The sequence below is a fragment of the Poecilia reticulata genome, chromosome 18, assembly GCF_904066995.2.
Source record: "Poecilia reticulata chromosome 18, P_reticulata-male-v2, whole genome shotgun sequence".
Classification (NCBI taxonomy): Eukaryota; Metazoa; Chordata; class Actinopteri; order Cyprinodontiformes; family Poeciliidae; genus Poecilia; species Poecilia reticulata.
In genome coordinates, this window is record NC_088847.1 from 11383242 (window position 1) to 11401896 (window position 18655).

The 18655-nt window shown below is 39.4% G+C and overlaps 1 protein-coding gene across 1 annotated transcript; it reads right to left on the bottom strand.

Annotated features, from left to right (window-relative positions):
- Nucleotides 1–731: 731 nt before the first annotated feature.
- mmp14a (matrix metallopeptidase 14a (membrane-inserted)) lies at nucleotides 732–18031 on the bottom strand. Its single transcript, XM_008428004.3, has 10 exons — nucleotides 17552–18031; nucleotides 6587–6735; nucleotides 6223–6345; nucleotides 5766–6073; nucleotides 5520–5681; nucleotides 4815–4954; nucleotides 4520–4658; nucleotides 4280–4430; nucleotides 3216–3331; nucleotides 732–3024 (listed from the first exon to the last, which is right to left on the bottom strand). Exons 1-10 carry the CDS (start codon nucleotides 17627–17629, stop codon nucleotides 2717–2719), a joined length of 1674 nt encoding a protein of 557 aa, XP_008426226.1. The 5' UTR covers nucleotides 17630–18031; the 3' UTR covers nucleotides 732–2716.
- Between the last annotated feature and the right edge of the window lie 624 nt (nucleotides 18032–18655).

Sequence of the window (18655 nt, forward strand, 5' to 3'; positions counted from 1 at the left end):
AAATTCCAACCAATGATTTAGTATTTATTAGCAGAAAATGAGAAATGGTTGAAATAACAAAAAAGATGCAGTGCTTTCAGATCTCAAATAACGAAAAAAAAAAAAACCCCAGGTTGATATTCATTTAGAAACAACAATACTAATGTTTTAACTCAGGAAGAGTTCAGAAATCAGAATTGTTTGGAATAACCAGGAGGTTTTTAATGGGGTTCAGTGCAGTGGGCTCTTTATTTTTTTAAGTGGATCCATTCACATTGAAAGTGAAATCTGCTGGTTTTCTGGAAATCTGCTCTTTTATTCCTCAGTCCTTTCATTGGCTCCGTTTCCTTGGAATTAAAAAAAGGAAGCTGAATAAAAACAAAATCGACCTTTCCCGTGCCGTTTCCCTTTCTTTATGCTGTCCATTATTTCTCTGACCGCAGCGGTCTGAAGCAGATAAATGATCTGGGCGGAGCGCGAAACGTCCCCAGCTGGGAAAGCAGCTGAGAAAAACAGCAGATGTTGATCTCAAAATCAGGAGCGAAACGAACCAGGGCTGATGTCATTCCCCAAAGTTTGCTTTTTGTTTGTTTTGTACTATTAAAAAGTAGTTTATTTTTATCTAACAAAAAAACAGACAAACCAGAGATGATGTCATTCCCCAAAGTTTGTTTTTTTATTTGTTTTGTGCTATGAAAAGTTGTTTATTTTTTATCTAACAAAAAAAAAAACAATACACAAAAACAGACAAGTTGAAAAATCTCATTCCGTTTTATTTATAAGATCATCACTGTAAATATCATTACCATTATCATCGTCATTGATCACTGAGCACCATCGGAATTGATGTTCGTAACCAGGATCGTCTTTGAAATCTGTCTGAACTCTCATTTCTCTGATCTGATTGGAAGCTGGGCTTCATTTCCCTCATTGTCATGGTAACGCCTCTGTCCAGCAGGACTCCTAATGACAACACATAAAACAAACCGGACTTTCCCAATCAACAACAATAATAATAATAATCATATTTATAATGACAATTTAAAATGAAAAAAATAAAAATAAAAAATTGCACCGTATTGTGGAAACCATTATCAGCTCATGTTTAAGAATAAAGCACTGGATTTTCAAGTTAAAGCATCACATTTGAAAATCAATTTTCCGTCTGACTGCTTGCACTGAGTCTGTTTTAATGCACATTTTAATGCCTGAAGTTTGAAATAGATTTTTACAATTTACAGAAGTAAAGAAAAATTCCTGAACTGTTTTATTTTAATTTTTTTTTTAGACATTTTGTTTTCTGGATTTGTTCCATTTCTCCAGCATCTCGTATGAAGTCTGACCGACTGATTACAAAAGTTCAAGTCTGCATAAGTTAATACCAACCATAAGTGATAAGCTGCTACACACAACTCCATCAAACCCACCAATCTTTACAAATAATAATATTTATCACAATGGTAATAATAAAAGAGCATTTTTAATCAGTAAAAAGAGAACAGAGTGATAAAAACACATCAGTACCAAAAAACTCAAACAAAAACTATTTTAGTACCTTCTTTTTTTTAGCAAAGCTTCTTCTTTAAAACATTAATTGTTGGAAAACTTACACTTAAATTTTGGATCAGATACAGTTGAAGCCAGATATTTATAACAGCCTTGAAAACATATAATTTTTAATGCCTGAAATGAAAGCTGTCCTGTCTTAAGTCAGATAATATTTATGGAATAAAGAGAAATCTTGGCTGTTAATCCGGTGGGATGAAAGTCCGATCAGTGATGAAGAAGATTGAAGAAATATCTCTAGACACATCAGTCAGGAATTTAAAGTTTGATGAAAGTTTCTGGCTTCAAATCTTAGCGCTAATTTAGCTTCAACGTGGCTTTAAGTTAAGTTAAGTTAGTTTTTGGAGATGTGATCCACCTGATTCAGCTGAACTGGTTCAGTCAGGAGGAATGGGACAAAATTATAGCAAACTATTGGGAGAAGCAAGCCCTACATTTCGAACGACAGTCCAACCAAATCCTAAGAAAATGTACTTAATCTTCTGAAATGTAACAAGTGAACAGCAAAAAACCTTAAAGAAACAAAAAATTTCCCACTTTAATTTTATATAGTGTTTGTAAATATCTGGTTTCAGCTGTACTTCTGAATCTAATTGCATGAAGAATATTTACTAACTAAAGTATTTTTTGTGCTGATTTTGTACTAACTGTCTCATTTTAAGCCTTTTAGCATTAACTTTAAAGCAACAGTGTGAAGATAAAATGTTTCGTTGCAGAACCTGAAGGAAAACAATGTCCAGATGTTTAATCTCTGAGGAAAGTTGAACAGAAACAAAAGTAAATTGAAAGTTAGAAGAATCAGGCAGCAGTTCAGCTGGAGTCGTCAAGATAAAAATGAAGGAATGGGTCTTTGATCGTTTCCCTTATGAATGCAGGTCTGAGTTTCTCAACACAAACAGAACATGTAAATAGTTAAAATACAAATAGACCTTTTCCTGATTTCAGTTTCATGGGCGTATTTTTTTCTTTTTTTTTCTTTTTGTGGCACTTACAAACCTCCCAACATGTCGTCTCCCCTTCGACGCCCCCAGTCGGTCTCTCTTTCCCCACAGTTGCATCGTTCTCCTCCCCGATCCTCGGTGCGCTCTCGGTTCCTTCGGACTCCTCCCGTTCCGTCGCTCTGTCCCTCTTTGTGCAGTCTGTCTGTCTGTCAGCCCCCCCGCCGCGCCGTCTACACCTTGTCCAGCAGCGATCTCTGACAGTAGAGGAGGCGTCGGGGCGTGCCGTACTTCCTAAAGAACAAAAGCGCTCCCAGCGTGAGCAGCACCAGCACCAGCAGGAGGAGGGGGATGACCACGCCCGCCACCCAGGAGCCGCCCTCCGTCTCCTCGATGATGATCACCGTCCGACCCTTCTTGGGCTCCTCGCTGTCGCAGCCCATCCAGTCGCGCAGCACCGACTTGGGGTAGCCGGACTCCACCTTCATGTGCTGGTTGTTGAACTTCCAGTACTTGTTGGCCTTGTAGAAGTAAGTGTAAGCTGGAGGAACAGACGACACAGAAGAGGACAAATCTTAATTTCCATACTCAGTTGTGAAAAGAAGGAAATTGTTCAAATGAATTACAATGTCGTCATATTTTCACTCAGTTGTGAAAAGAAGGAAATTGTTCAAATGAATTACAGTGTCGTCATATTTTGCTCATGCATGGACAGTAAATAGGAGCACTCACATCCATCTTCACTCATGAATGTAGCTTTAATGTTGTCTGGGGCTCCGCTCCACTTGCTGATGGGCTTTGGATAGTCGCTGTGCACTTTGCGAGTCTGTTCGTTGAACCGGTAGTACCTACATGTGATGGAAACAACATGTTATCAACGTAAACAGAAACAACCGCTACGATGTAAAGAAATAGCACATTTAAGAAAGCAACAGTTGTTTTTAAGATTATAGGAGTTTGAAAGAAGTAATGGGACATCTAGTGGCAAAAATGTATATTGCAGTCAGCTAAATATCATCCCAAAGATTAACTTTGAGTCTGGTGAACTTTTTCGGTGTTGATTTTATCCATGTGTTTTTGATCTTTATCATGCGAAATGACCAACACATTTGAATGGAGAACCAGGTGATTTTATTTTATTTATTTATTTTAGAAAATATCTTTGTGTTTCAAAACGTTTGTGAAGAGTTTTGCCCTGATTGGGTCTTGGGGAAGGAAACAGACTCACAGGTTTTTGAATCCACCATGAAAAGCTCAAAAAGCCAAGTTTTCATTACATTACGAGTTAGTCATTTATGTTTGTGATGGTAGAAAATATGATGGTTAATACGAATACCATCATATTCGTATTAACCATACGAATATGATGGTTAATACGAATATGACCATCATATTCGTATTTGTTAATATGACCATATTAACAAATACGACCGTCATATTCGTTAATATGCCTTTCATTGCTGCAGCTTTCTAATAACCATTTTATTACTTAATCTAGCCTAAAACATGAAATACCAATTCAATGCTCCTACCTAAAGAAAGGTCAACATTATTTAGCTACATTTCACTTTAAAGGGATTCTTCGGTGTGTCAATAATGTGTGGAGGGATTTTGTCAAAAAATTTTATTTCAAGAATTTTAAGCAGCTGTTAAAAAAAAAGATCAATTCATCAACAACTTAACCAGGGAGGGCGATACGTCTGTACCAATATACAAAAGATATGTTCAAAAAGAGGAAATGAGGGATCCTGAGCTTAGCGAAACTTCATCTTAAGTTCAACAGAAGCAAAACTCACTGAGTCCCCTTGAAGAAGTACGTCTGTCCTGTTGGCGTGTAGAAGAGAGCGGCGTCAATCTTGTCTTTGGGAAGGCCGGCGCCCAGGTCTTTGATGCTCTTCGGATAACCCTTCTCCAAGGTGGACTCGCTGTAAACCCAGTATCTCTCACCTGGACATAAATGTAACGATGACACAATTAACAAACTCGCAATGACAGCAGCAGAGGTAAACTTATCCCCAATCTTAGTAGGAACGTACCCTTAAAGAAGACAAATTTCCCATCATTCCTCTCGTACGCGGCATTGATGTTTGAAGGAAGTCCCTTCCAGAACTGACCAGCTGGCCTGGGGTAGCCGGATAAGACCTTGTCGTTACGCAGACGCCAAAACCACTTGTCCTGCAAACAAAGGCACAAAGGTTCACTTTTACCTCTTCTATCATCAAACAGGATGATAATACTGTTGCTTCGATGGCGATTAAAGCCTAAAAATAAAACAGAATAAACGAGCTGATGCACTTTGAGGTTGCAAGGCAATGACTTCACTTCCTGTACCTTGAAGACAAACTTTTCCCCTCTCAGGATGGCGATGGTGTCAAAGTGTCCCTCGCATATATCGGGGCCTTCGTCGGGCCTGTCAGGCTTGGACGGCTTTGTGGGACGAGGAGGAGGAGGGGGAACGCCGGATTTGGAACCTGAAGGGGAGATTTAGAGAGAAATGAGAAATGGTTGGTTTGGTGGGAAGATATTTATACACAAGGCTGGTTTTATGTGAAACATGACCGACAAGAAGAACTTAAGGAATGAAGTAAAGTAAGAAAGGAGACGTGGAAGGAGCAAGGAAGGAAAAATAAGGGAAAAGAAAGAAAGGACAGCGACAGAAAGTTGGATCAATTTAAGGAGAGAATCACACAACGAAAGAAGTTAGAAATGTCAAGGAACAAAGAACACAAGACGGGACCTGAGCAGGCTGTTTACAAATTGTTAACAACACTAGTGAAGATGAAAACAAGGAAAGAAGAAGTTCAATAAATAACGAACAAATTAGAAAATTAGGAAGAAATGACTCAGGGAAGTTATAAAACTGTCTTTGGAATGCAGTCTGCAAACACAAATATTTTCCATACTCCTTTTTTTTCTTCCTTTCTCCAGACCAGGAAAATACTGAAATCAAATCCCAGGCTGAACCCGGAAAGTGTTTTATTTTAATATCCTCATTATTAACTCATCAGCAGATCATCCTGGAAGTAAACCACCAACCATAAATAGCCTGGATGCCGCGGCGGTCATCGTCCGGCAGCTGGAAGTTTTCAGTTTCGAACCACTGGTAGAAGGGGGCCATGATGGCTGAAGGGTCGTCAGAGTGCTCCAGACCCAGAGCGTGGCCCAGTTCGTGGACCGCCACCAGGAAAACATCATTTCCTGCAGAGAGACAGAAAGACAAAAGGTCAGAAATGCAAGGGTAGATTAAGTTTTTACAGCAGCAGATCATCGTTTTCATCTTACCTCCCTGATCCACGGTGCCGGTGGTCCATGGCTCAGCCAGGTCAAAGTGTGTGTCTCCCCCGATGCCGTTACCGGGGAAGTAAGCGTGTGCCAGGAAGCCGCCCTCCCCATCGAACGGGGTGCTGTCGCCGTGAAATCCGTCGGCGAAGGACAGCATGATGTCGGCGTACTTGTCGACCTTCCCTCTGATCTGGCTGAAGGGAATCTCTCTGAAGGTGAGCGGGATGGCGCTCTCCCAAACCTTGAAAGCCTTTCGGATGGCGTCCTGCGTGGCTCTCTCGCCCACTTTGGGGGTGTAGTTCTCTATGCTGCCGAGGGAGAACGGAAGAAAGACCATTTAAGAACAAACCTGGCACAACTAACAGATCACAGACTTGAAAATGTTTAATGAAAGCTGTTAGATCGTCTTCGTTTGCACCAAAGACAGTTAATAAAGGAGAAGATAACGAGTTCTGACCTGAAGGTGACCTCAGACTTGTCCCACTTCAGACCTTGCCTGGCGTATCTCTTCCTCCTCAGGTTGGTTTTCAGCTCTGGCCCGAACTTGTCCGGGACGCCACACCGCGGCCGACTCATTGCTCTGGAAACAGCGCGAAAAATGTTACAGCTGGGTTTAAAATCAGGAGCAATATCTCTTTAACTAAAAAGAAGAAGAGAAAAACTCTTTATAGTTACATTTCTTGCTATTTGAAATGCAGAAAATAGCTATTTATCATTTCAAAACAAAAAATAAAAAGCCCTATAGCATAAAATATAATAGGACTTTAAAAAAACCCCTCAACATTTCTCTGAATGACTAAGTGTTCAGACTCAGAACTCACTCTAGCGTGTTGGTATCTATGGTCCCAGTGACGGTCAGTCCGTAAAACCTCTGCATGGCTGAGATCGCCGTCTCAATCGACTGCGGCGAGCGGATGGCCTGGGCTCTGACGTCACCTGGAGGCAGGTAGCCATACTTCTGCAGCCACGCCTGAGAAAGTGAGACATCAGCACTGATAAGACAAAATCCTGTGCATCTCCTTACGTTACAAATGTAGAGTTATCTTATTGATCCCACAGTGGGGGAATTCACTTGTGGTGGCAGCGTACACAAAAGAAGAAAGGGGAAGTGAATGACACATATGAGCAGAAAATAAATTGCCTTTCCTGTTGGCTGAACATAAATACCTCAACTTGTGTTTGAGTCCCTTGTTAAATCATGAATTAACTGTTTTTTTTTTAAATAAAATTTTACTAGCTACACCCAGAATTAAGAAACCATCCATCCATCCGAGGTAGCTGCCTGTCTCCAGTGATCACTGGCAGGGTGAAAGGTCACCAGTCCATCACAGAGCAACACAGAGTCACATCGGACATGACTCAAGAAATCACTTAAATAAAATCTGTCTGACAAAACGAAGGAGACCAAAAAGCCTTAAAAGGCAACACATTGTATTCGGCCTATAAATAATCAAGACAAGATGTCGGTCCGCCTATCGGGGGTTATGATGTAATTTCTACAGCTATGTGACGCCACTGTGAACAGATGGAAACATGTGAGACGTTGATGTGAGTGACCGGTCTGACAGGAAAAACTCAATGAGAGTCCAGAAGGTTGAAAACGTACCAAAACAACATCTGAAGTCCCGCAGCCTCAGTTACAGTCAGTGTTCCTGTTTCAACAATAAGGCAGAGAGGCTGAGCCAAAATGGGAGGTTTCTGAGGCCAAAGCCTCTGCTGACCAAAACAAACACACACGCATGGGGGTCTTTTTGAAAGGTTTGTTTCTGGTCAAGTAAAAGTGACAGAATTTCATAATTCTGAAGGTGAAACAGAGCAGAGGTGATGATCTGTATTCTGCTTACTGCTTCAGGACCTGAAGAACTTTCTACAACTATTTGAACAACAAATTCTGCTTTTTGTTGGAGAATCCCGAAGGATAAACATCAGTTTGTGACCTTAAACTCAATTGCCGTTTTTTATGATGAAGATTATCCAAAGCAAACCAGCGAGTCTGCTTTAGGAAAGTCCCAGAAATAGAGCAACTTTTAGTAGTGACCTAGTCAAAGTCTGGACTTAAATCTGATTGAGACGATGTGGCATGACGTTGAAAGGGCTGTTCACACATAAATGAGGCTGAGTTTTACAATCTGAAACATTTAAGTGCGACATTAAAGAAGAAAAAAGGAGAAAAAAACTTACATTTGCACATTTATTTAAAGGCAACTCTTTATTCATTCTATGAATATTTTATGTGGATGTGGAAATGTCTCACAGATCGTATCACAGGGACTTTGACAATTAAATATGAAAACATCTTAAAGTGATAACACATACAGTACAGTAACCCTGGAATATAACACATTTAGGATCCAGTTTAACATGACTTCTTTTACGAAACGTTGATGTTCCCAACTTGAAGAAGTTGTCTGTTTCCTCTTGCTGGGTATTTAACATGATAAATGGTTAATGTTGCCATACATATGGCGACGGTGTGATTTTTGAATATTAGCAGTCAACTTTTAACTTTAAACAACTTCAAAACACAGATAATGGCAGACAAAGCAGGCATATCCAAGTCTTTTAAGCAATGCTGAATCAGCAGAGTTTTAATTATTTCAAAGTGTAAAAGCAAAACGTAGGCTGGCGCGTGTCACTATAAATGTTCACATAAAATAAACACAATATAACATTTGGAAACTGAAGTCAAAAAGTGCTGAAAATAAGCTGATAACATTGATACAAATACAACACCAGGCTATAGTGTTTGTTTTAAATGTTTTTGCCATTTTTTGATTAATCGTCTCTTAAATGAAACCCATGAAATGCAGCAATTATGTGATTTTGCAGAAAACAGAAGGGCTGGGCCTCATAAGTGAGAAGCGTGGGCATCTGTCTGATCTCCCTCGGTTCTCAGAGTTTGTCTGGACCTGCTTCTCTTGGCTCAGACGAACATTATGAAGATGCTGGGAAACAAAGTGTTTGTGTCTCTGTGTTGAAATAACTGGTTAACCAACGCCAGCATATTAACTATGCTAAATTCACAATCGTACTCCTTTCTTGTGATTCATTACCCCGTTTACAAACCCTTTAAAGCGAAACCAGCCCCTAAAATGTCCCTGTGATGGATGCTGAACTCGTTGAGGGAAACTTTATTGTGGGTTAGAGCGAGACAGAAGAACTAGGGCCAAATTAGACACACACTCTGTAAACACTGTCATTTTAGTCACAATGACCCAGAAACCTGTCTAGACAATCGTTGCCAAAGACAACTGGCCGCTCCGATGATGGAAAAAGTAACATTTCAGCAACATTTGGGTTCTTCAAAGCTTGACTTGCAGCTCTACCAACTACCATCTTTGTCTGCTGTCCTCTGTCGACGTGTCAGCCAAAACCACAACTATTTGTGTTAGCACATTAAATGGTTAGCCCTCTCTTTCCATCGTTTACAGCTGGTGGTCTACCAATACACTGTCAAAAAAGAAGAGAATTTAACATTCAAAGACATGTAATTTATCCAACTTCTGGATCAGTCAAGACACAGTTAGCTTTGCATGAGAGCAGGTCATGGACAGCTAGGCTAATTCACCCTTTTCTTTTGTCAAATGTTAAAGTCTCAGAGTGATATATTGTATCTAACTTTCTCCTAAAAGTAAAACAAAGGGTTTAAAGAGGGTTTGTTGAGGGAAATATGTCAGTAGGACATATTCAGCTAGGCTAAAGATGCTAACAACAATGCAAGCTCTTTCAACATCCACCAGCTACAAACTAGACTAGAGAATTACACTTTGTTGTCATCGCACAAAGACAGCAGTGAATTTGGCAACAAAATGTAGCTGCTTGGCTAACAGAGCAGCCATTCAGAAAAGTACTGAAAAACTACAAGTAACTACATAGACTCACATATTTCTGGTGCAGGGAAAGAAAATGTCTGTCTGTCGATAGAAGATATATATTTTAATATTTATCTAAATGATATAGATGTAGAGCCACCTTTTGCTCTAGTTACAGCTCCAAGTCTGCTGGGGTAACTCTATCGGTTTTGTACGTCAAGAGACAGAAATGTTTTCCTCGTTCTTCTTTGAAAAATATTACAATCTCAGTCAGATTGGATGGAGAGCATCTGTAAGGCATAAGTGCTATCAACACTTTGATTCTGACTAGGTCGCTCTTCCAATATAGTCAGATTTTTCCGAAGAGTTGACACCCATTTGCGTCTTTACCCACAAATTATCTGGTGCTACTCCAACGGATTCCTTCTTTAGCGTCCTCTAAACCTCAACTATCTCTCTTTTTCCACCATATGTGCCGCTTTTCTCTTCAGGCCCATCTCCAGAAAACAAGGAAGGCGAAGCAGGAGGATGGAAATGTAGAAACCGACTCGGACTACCAGGCCGTAGAGTACACAACCTGTGCACACACAGCCACTGTTAGTCATGTGGTGAACCAGAGAACAAGGTTCATTTATGACGGGCTGCAGAGGGGCACCTAATCCCCCTTCTCTCCATCTCTCCTCACTCGGTCTAACAAGTTCTCCGGGATTTCTCGGGATTATTTAAGCACCTAGTGAATTTATTTCATCCACTGACTCTCGCAAGTTTACTTTCTCTGTCTCCAGGCTGACTGCACCTAGTGTGCCCTGTGGCTCCAGTCTGATGACGTGTCTGCTTCTATAAAAACACCCTTCCCACAAACCATCAAGACCTCCACTTCTCTCCACTGCTCCCAAACTACTCTGCACACCGCCGCCACCTCCGACTGGCCTTCCAGGTATCCCAGCATGCCCCCCTCTCCCCTGCTCTGGAACTCCCAGCAGCCTCCATCAAAGCTCCTATTTATCCACGCTTCTACATGGCGGCCATTGTTGGCCAGATAGCTTACTACACGACCATGTGTGGTCAAAGGGCTGGCTGCTAGTTTGGTAAACACAACGCCGGGTCTTACTCTGACGTGTGGTCTAGATATATATAATGCACCAGCGGCAAAAGACCAGTCTGATGAGCAGATGCTAAAAGTCAAACAGCCACGTTATGTATAGATCCTGTAAAACCGCCGTATTCTAGGAAGAATAATTCAGAATCATCTGGATCACAGCAGCAACAATGCACAAAAAAAGTAATGGTGCAAAATAGAAGATAGGAAAGAATCAATGGAAAGGTAGAAAATGTAATTTGGATTGAATTGTTAAGGAATGTGTGCATATTTTCTTGTAAGACAGAACACAAAATACAAGCTGTAAAGGGTAAGAAAATAAAATCTGGTGACTTTTACAGGTTGTTTTTAATTTTTAAAAAAGCCTATTTTTGATCTGTTTCATGCAAAACATGCTATGTTTGCTTCCTTACGCTTTTGCAAGATGAGTAATTGTAGGGTGTGGACCAAAAACGGCATAACTGTTTGTCTGTTTTAGAAAGTGGTGTCCAATACCAGTCTACCATATTGGTGTCCTGCATGTTTTATATGTTTATTTGGTGTAGCAGAACTAAATTAATCCAATGGTTTATTACCAGACCTTTGAAAAACTTGTTGATGTGGGAAGGAGGTAGTTCAGTTGGAAGAACCAGCTGGATTGGAGCAGAATCATTTCTAAAACCTTTGAGAACTGGATTCAGTCACCCAACACTTGTTGGCCAAACAGTATAGTTATATTTGTCTCAGTTATAAAATCAATACAAGGGGTTTATTATTTAAATCACCATGTTTTCCCCTTGCCTAAATATATCACGACCAACCATAAGCAGGTCCTGGCTGGTTTTCACTATCAAGGCGCTCCACGGTTTTATGAAGTTCAAGATTCAGAGCAAATGATGATGCAGAAAGGTGGGCTCCTCCACCTTTCTGCATCAGGTGGGCTCCAGAAAGGTGGGCTCCTCCCACCTGTCCACACACACTCCCCAACAACTGGTTAATGAAAGGTTTTCAGTTTATTTCCCAAAAAAGGTCAAATTTGGTTGTTTGAAAATACTTCCGAACTCAGATAATACAACCAGTCATTGCTTGGAAACTAAAGGAGAGCGAAGCAAAGCATCATTCTAACCAAGGTAATATAGTTTTTAATCTACAGTTGGCAACCTAAGAGAGCTACTAAGCAGGGGAATATTAGTTGCTGCATATAAAATATACCCAAGATTTCATTCAATAGACACTTAAAAATTAATACTAAATTTAAGAGTTTGGTGTTAGGTTAGTGAAAGCATGAAAGGAACTATTGATTGTCACCACATGCTGATCAGCGACTTGACTGAACTTAGTGTTATTAGATTGTTTTATAACAATCAGCTCTCGAATCTAAGAAATTGACTTTTTCTGCGTAATTGATCTGAATGAAAAACATATTTCTGTACATGAATTAGATTTTTTTGTTTGCTTTTTTGTATAAGTACCTTTAGACGTTTGTTGCGAGTCCTAAAAATGTATCAAATTTAAATTACATTTTTTGAATGATTTTGCTTTAGCCTAAGTAACAAATGATAATATGGAAAGCATTATAATAAACATAATAATCAGTTTAAATAGAGAACAACTGTTGCTTTTCTGTTCTACATAAAATCAATTATGTAAGACTTTTGAACTTTACTATATGTCATTGTGATTCTTTTACTTAAAGTAATAATTCAATGTAAATCTGATACTGATTACTGTCGTCGTTATTTTGCTTGTGATGCCACGTTAGCTGCTAACAGGCTAACTTCCACTGGGCTCTGCTTTACTGCAAGTTCTCTATCTGTTATTAATATTTATTCAGAGTACTTCAGCAACATTTTATGACAGAAAAAAAATCTAAAACTTTTTTGCTACAAAAGTACCAACAAACATTTGCCCCATGTGAAGCATTTATCAGTGCAATAAACCAATGTCGTTCCACTGCAGTATGGCATTTCTCAAGCAAGCTGGATGTTTCTAACAGGTCTACAATTAAAAAAGAAAAAAGTTAAAAAAAAAAAACATCAACCCTGAACCATCAAAGTGGTGTTGTGACCATGATGCCGTGCATGACAAACGTTATTCCCCAGCTGGCTGTCACCCATCACAGGACCTGTAGGCGGGCGCTACGCCGCTTTACAAAATTACTCACATTCTTATGAGATAGGTTTGTTTTCCTGAATCAAAATAAAACCAAGTCAACCACAAGTTCCTGCAGGCCCTATGGACGTGATGAATCAAAAAAATCCCAAGCACTTTTATAGGTATTTCTGAAAACGGCGACATGTGGGAGGTCGCCATATGTGCAACAGGAACCATGAGAATACAACTGGAAATGAGATGGAGATTAGTCAGAGGCTTCTAAGCTTTCTTTTTTTCTTTTTCTAAATGTCGAGAAAACATGCACAGACAAGGAAAAGCTGATAAAAAAAAACAGATTAAAAGCGGAAAGAAGCAGAAGTAAAAGTATTTTAAGGAAGAGTGGACAGAGACGGAGGAGTCGGGATTAGTGTTTAAACTGAGTCAGTTGTTCCCTTCTCTCCGTGCCAGTGGAAAAAAACCACAGAATTCAGCTCATGAGTGCCCGACTTTTATATTACCCTCGTTTCTTGGCATCGTTCGGCTAGTTAGCGCTCACATCAACACCATCCAACATGGTTTCCAGTTTATATATATGCATATATATATCCTGGTCAAGCTGGTCAAATAGTTTGGTCTGCTTGACGATTTATTCCACATAATGTGCAACTGGAAACATTAAAAATACCACAAAAGGTCAGTTTAATGAGCAGCATCCAGAAAACGGTTTCTGACCTTTTCACACAAATGCTGCATTTAATACTTAAAAAAAAGAAAGAAATACAATTACTGGTTTTTATTTACTTTTTAAGCTATGATTAATGGAGTTAGCATGTTCTCACTGTGCATGTCTGAGTTTTCTGGTTTCCTCCAACAAAGACTGAAATTGAATAGTCTAAGTTGTTCCCAGGTTTGTCTGCATGTTTATGTGTCTCCATGTTGCCATGAGATGGAAAACCAATGATCACTGGAGGTAGAGAGCATAGATGACGTATGGATGAAGAAATGAAAACAACTCAAACTCTTTGAATATTACATCTACCAACAGTTGTCGATATTTTGTATGCTAGCATTGGATAGTCTGCTTTGTTGGTGCCAGTAATTGGCGTATCGTCTTTTCTAAAGTGATCCTTCACGTCTTATATCTAATATTCAACATTCTTCATTTTCACCATATTCACAAAAACTCTTCCTACTGACAAATATTCAAAAATATTCCAAAATCAGCAGCATTTAAAGCAGATTGAAAGGAATTCAAATAGTCTTAGATTTGACTGCTGATTAATTTGATTGTTCTGTAAACAAACGGCTGTACTTTTAAAGTTTTGCTTACAGTTTAACACCATTTGAAGATGTGTAACTTTGTGTGTTGCTGTTTGAGTGGTTCTTTTTTGATTATGTAAATTTGATTTTGAAATTCTCTCTGTCTTTCCTGGTTAAATAAAAAAAGACATAAGGAGAAATAAAAACAAGATGTGAGCTGTTAGGAGTTTCCCCTCAGTGTGATTCACCTCTAGGTACTTTATGGCATTTCATCATCACATAATAAATACAAATAACTCATACTGCATTACTGCTAATACCGACAGCTAGAATGTTTAATAAGCTTTTCGCTAAAAAATGCCGCCAATATGTATTTAAACACATGGAAGTGAGTATTTACATATCAGTACTGGTTTCATAAAACTTCATTTGAAATGATCTGTGTTTTATTTCTAGGTTGTTTTTTTTATGTTGTCGTATGAAAAATGCCAAAAATAGAACTTTCTATGATACGTCGGCCATTTTCTTTTGGTCAGTAAAATCTTAATAAAGGAACAGAAAGAAGAAGTGAGTGAAATCATGACATAAATGTGTTCAGTTGACTTGATTATTATTTAGCAAAGGGAAAACCATCCCAACAGAAACCATCCAATCTGCTTCTACAAGCTGTGATTTAAAGTAATTTTCTATAATTTACTCACGGTCTGTAAGTAAACACGGTCATATTTCTGCAATAAACAATATCTATCAGTATAAGTTTGCTCCGACTTAATTTAAATACTCTGAGTTCAGAACCACAATCTGTGGAAAGAAGAGGCAATCTAGAGAAGTTAATATATTGCTAATTAAATTTCTAGGATTATTAAGAGATAAATTTAAAAGCTGTGTTAACAGACACTTATCGTTAAACAAGTCCTTATAAAAGCATTGTGTTATTCTAGAAACTGAAGCAATGGATGGATATTTTTTTTATTTTCCAATTAGGACTCACTTGTGCATAAACTTCTTGTGCATTAAATTATATTTGTGTTCATTTAGGCCAAACACTGCGTCAGCACATCTGGACAACTGATGCAAATCTAACCAGCTGAGAACCTGAACCCCAAAATACCCTCTTGAATGCAGCTTTTGATCAAAAATCATCCAATAATGAACTTCTAGAGATTTCTTTCATGTTTCCTGTAACACCAAGCTGGACCTTTTTTTTTTTTTTTTCCCCATTAGCAACTCCAAGATAGACGTCTCTTCCTTGAACTGCATCGGTTTCCAATTAGGCCAGCTCCAGATGATTATTTCCACAAAGTGACAGCAGCTGCCTGTCAAATCAGCAGGCATCAGGCCCTGAGCAAAGTTTTTCTTTCATGCTACATCACCAGTTGTGATAAAAGCAACCCGGTCCAGATGTGGTTTAAACAAATCTCTGATCCCAAGCTGGGGTCGTAACACGTGTCTCCAAATGCTAATAAGAAATCTCAAAATCTCTCTTTTTTTTGAAAGAAAGTAAAGTTCCTGCCGTGTAAGACGTGTTGTTTTCACGACTGACCACTTCCTTTGCTCACCAGCCCCAACTAAGCATTTTATTTAAAGTCGAGAAAGCTTACAAAGGCAAAAAGGGTGAATGAAAACAGATGCTGGCTGGAGAAGCCTTTTTTTTTTTTCTGAGAATCTTAAAAGTCTGCTCTCTCTCGTGGTGGGGCTCCTCCTTTCACTCGGCATGGATTAAGCTCGTCTGCTCGTCACAATGAAGTCAGAGAGGGAACGTCTGATGTTGAGAAACACAGATAAATCACACATCTTTTCTGCCGCTTCAGCTTTTTTTTTTCTCCTTAAGTCTAGATTAAGAAATTAGTTCCTTCAAAAACAGTAACAAAAAGGGAGAGCATCACTTCCCTTCAGCTGAACATTTATTTTAGCTGAATTTTTACGTCGTCGTCGTTCGGTCCAACCCAAACAGGAACGCATCTAACTTTTGATTACGGGTTTTGTGCAATGACGTAATCCTAAAAGCCATAATTAAAGCTTGTCTTCATTCTGCATCAACACCGAGTGAAGCAGCATCTGCAAACAACAAACTCCATTTTCATCTGAAAGGTGCTTGAAAAAGAAAAGAAAAAAACAAAACAAAAACACATTCCCTCAGGCGTTATCAGAGGAGCTGCGTTGGTGCAGGGCACCTGCGCCACGCTGTTTCCCCCCGCTGTGTTTACAGATATTCATCAGTGTGTCAGTGTGTGTGCTGCAGGCCTCTTGTAAACCGGCTGACTTATCCACCTCGTCTGGCTTGACTCACACCCCAGCACCTTGCGGTCAGTGACTAAAGTCTCCGTTGGCTTTTTCATGCATCCTGTGTCCAGCGGGAACTGGAACACGTCCTCTTGTAAATACGTCCAGTAATGCTGAGTGTTTAAGTTTTTTTTGGGGGGAGGAGGGGGGGGGGGGCGGCAGAGGAATTGGGGGATATCCAGCAAATGAAGTGTTTAGTTTGTGAGATAAATTGTTATGACATGTTATGTCTAATTTGTGCTGAATGCTGCATATTTTTGCAGAAACAGCTGCCAAATACTCCTCCACTGATGCTGACCCACTTTCACGGTCCCCCATCCATCCATCCATCCATCCATCCATCCATCCATCCATCCATCTTGTTGCCACTACAGTTACATGTAAGCTGCATATTTACAGTGAACTTTTGTATTTATGCATTAAAATGTGCAAAAAGGTCAAACTTTATTTGAAGGGGTGTGTATGATACTGACATAACCTCAGATATGAACATGAAGGAGTCTTTATGAATGGCTATGACTGTTGTCATGAAGTGTCATTCGGTAAATAATGACACTTTAATGCAAAGTTGTACTCAAAGTTGCATTGAAAGTCCATTTAAATGGCCAACTTTGCATTATTTGGTAAGTAATAACACTTTCAATGCAAAGTTGACTTTTTAAATCGACTTTTAATGTATGTACAACTTTGCATTAAAAGTGTCAGTCTTATGCATTATTATCTTATTCAAATAAAGTGTTACCAAAAAAACCCAACTAATTGAAACATTTGGATATTTGAGTCTGAAAAGATACATACAATCCCAACAATACAATGTATTTTTAACTTTGTTTCTACTTGGTGACGTTATAAACCTGGAGAGCCTGATTGGCGACACTCAGATGCCCATGGTCAGTCATTTGCAACATTGCACAAAAGATTACAGATTTAGGCTTATTGAAGGGGAACCAAACTGCAGCCTAGAGTCTTAAACTTGAGTTTGAGATTGCCATTTTGACTGTATCATGTTCACTTGGTTGTGAATTCAGAGCAACTTCCAGGCCTCCAGTTTATACAGTCTGACAGATGAAACCCATTACACCCCTCCTCACACACATACACACACACTTATCCTCCCCAGAACAAAGCAGCTCAGCAGAGACGACATTCAAAACCACGAATCTCACTGAGTGCAAGATCCCAAAGTAAAACTCAGTACCTGTAAATATAACAATTCACTGTTTAAAGAGAATATATCACATTTTCCCCGCTTCGCTTACCTCAGCTTTTAGTACATTTGCGTTGACAGAGTGCAAGCAGAAGAGACAGCAGGCCAGGCTGAGCAGCTGCGGCAGCATTCTGGAGACTGCAAACTACCTCCCAGAGATTCAAAGTTCTGGAAAGTAACGCCAAACTCCCCTCAAAACACAACGACGATAGTTGCAAAAGAGGATAAAATTATTGGGGGGGAAAAAATGGACCGACGTTGCTTCAAAACGTGGCAGGAAACTTTTGTCGACTCCGGACGGACAGTTGAAGCAACACTGCACAGCTTCCCTGCGCCAAAAGCCGCTCCGTTGCAGTCAAAAGCTGGAAAAAACGACTCACGAAGCGATTTAAAAGAGTAAAGTAAGATGCTGAAAGTGCTGTGTGAACTGAAGCTTCGCACTTCGGTCTCAGCTCTGCTCTGTAAGGCTGCCCGCAGCGTGTGTGGACGTCGTCCGTCCACAGAGAGAAGACCGAGAGATGAATTTTCCATGAAGGTCCTCCTCCAGATGTGCGCGCGTCGTTTGCGCATTGCACGTTTTTACGGAAAATCTCAGTTTTACTTCATAACAACATCCAGCAATGAAATGCTGAGTAAAACATGCATAAAAAAAAAAAAATTATATATATATATATAATATGTGAGCAAATTTATTCATATTTATTCATTATTAATAGCCCGAGTGAGGTGTTTTCACTCTTATACTCTAATCAGTGGTGTATAATTAGGTCAGCAGTGAAAAGACAAAATACATTTGCTATTATTTAGCGGTTTTTTGATACATTTTCTCATTGATTTACTAGCAATGATGAAGTAGTACGGGAAACAATGTAACACACGAAGAAACGTTTTAATTTCACACTTTCTCAAAGTCATTATGTGTCTTTAGCCATCAATAGATATTGATTTTATTTATTAGACCAGACCTAGAAGAGCCAGTTGTGCTCAGCCTTTGCCTGATCTCTTGAAATTTTGCTTTATAATTTCTTCATGGTATCATTTATTTTGTGAAGAGCACCTTACAGTTTGAATGGTGTTTTAAAACCTGCTAACTCTCCTCCCCACCCCCATTTCCTCCAAATAAGCTAATAGTCATTCTGGTTTCACACTTCAAATT

Coding starts and splice junctions, on each gene's coding strand:
- mmp14a (XM_008428004.3), bottom strand. CDS start 17,629: ATGCTGCCGCAGCTGCTCAGCCTGGCCTGCTGTCTCTTCTGCTTGCAC. Junction 6,074..6,222: donor AAGTCTGAGGTCACCTTCAG/GTCAGAACTCGT, acceptor CTCCCTCGGCAG/CATAGAGAACTACACCCCCA. Junction 3,332..4,279: donor TACTTCTTCAAGGGGACTCA/GTGAGTTTTGCT, acceptor CATCACATGTAG/GTACTACCGGTTCAACGAAC.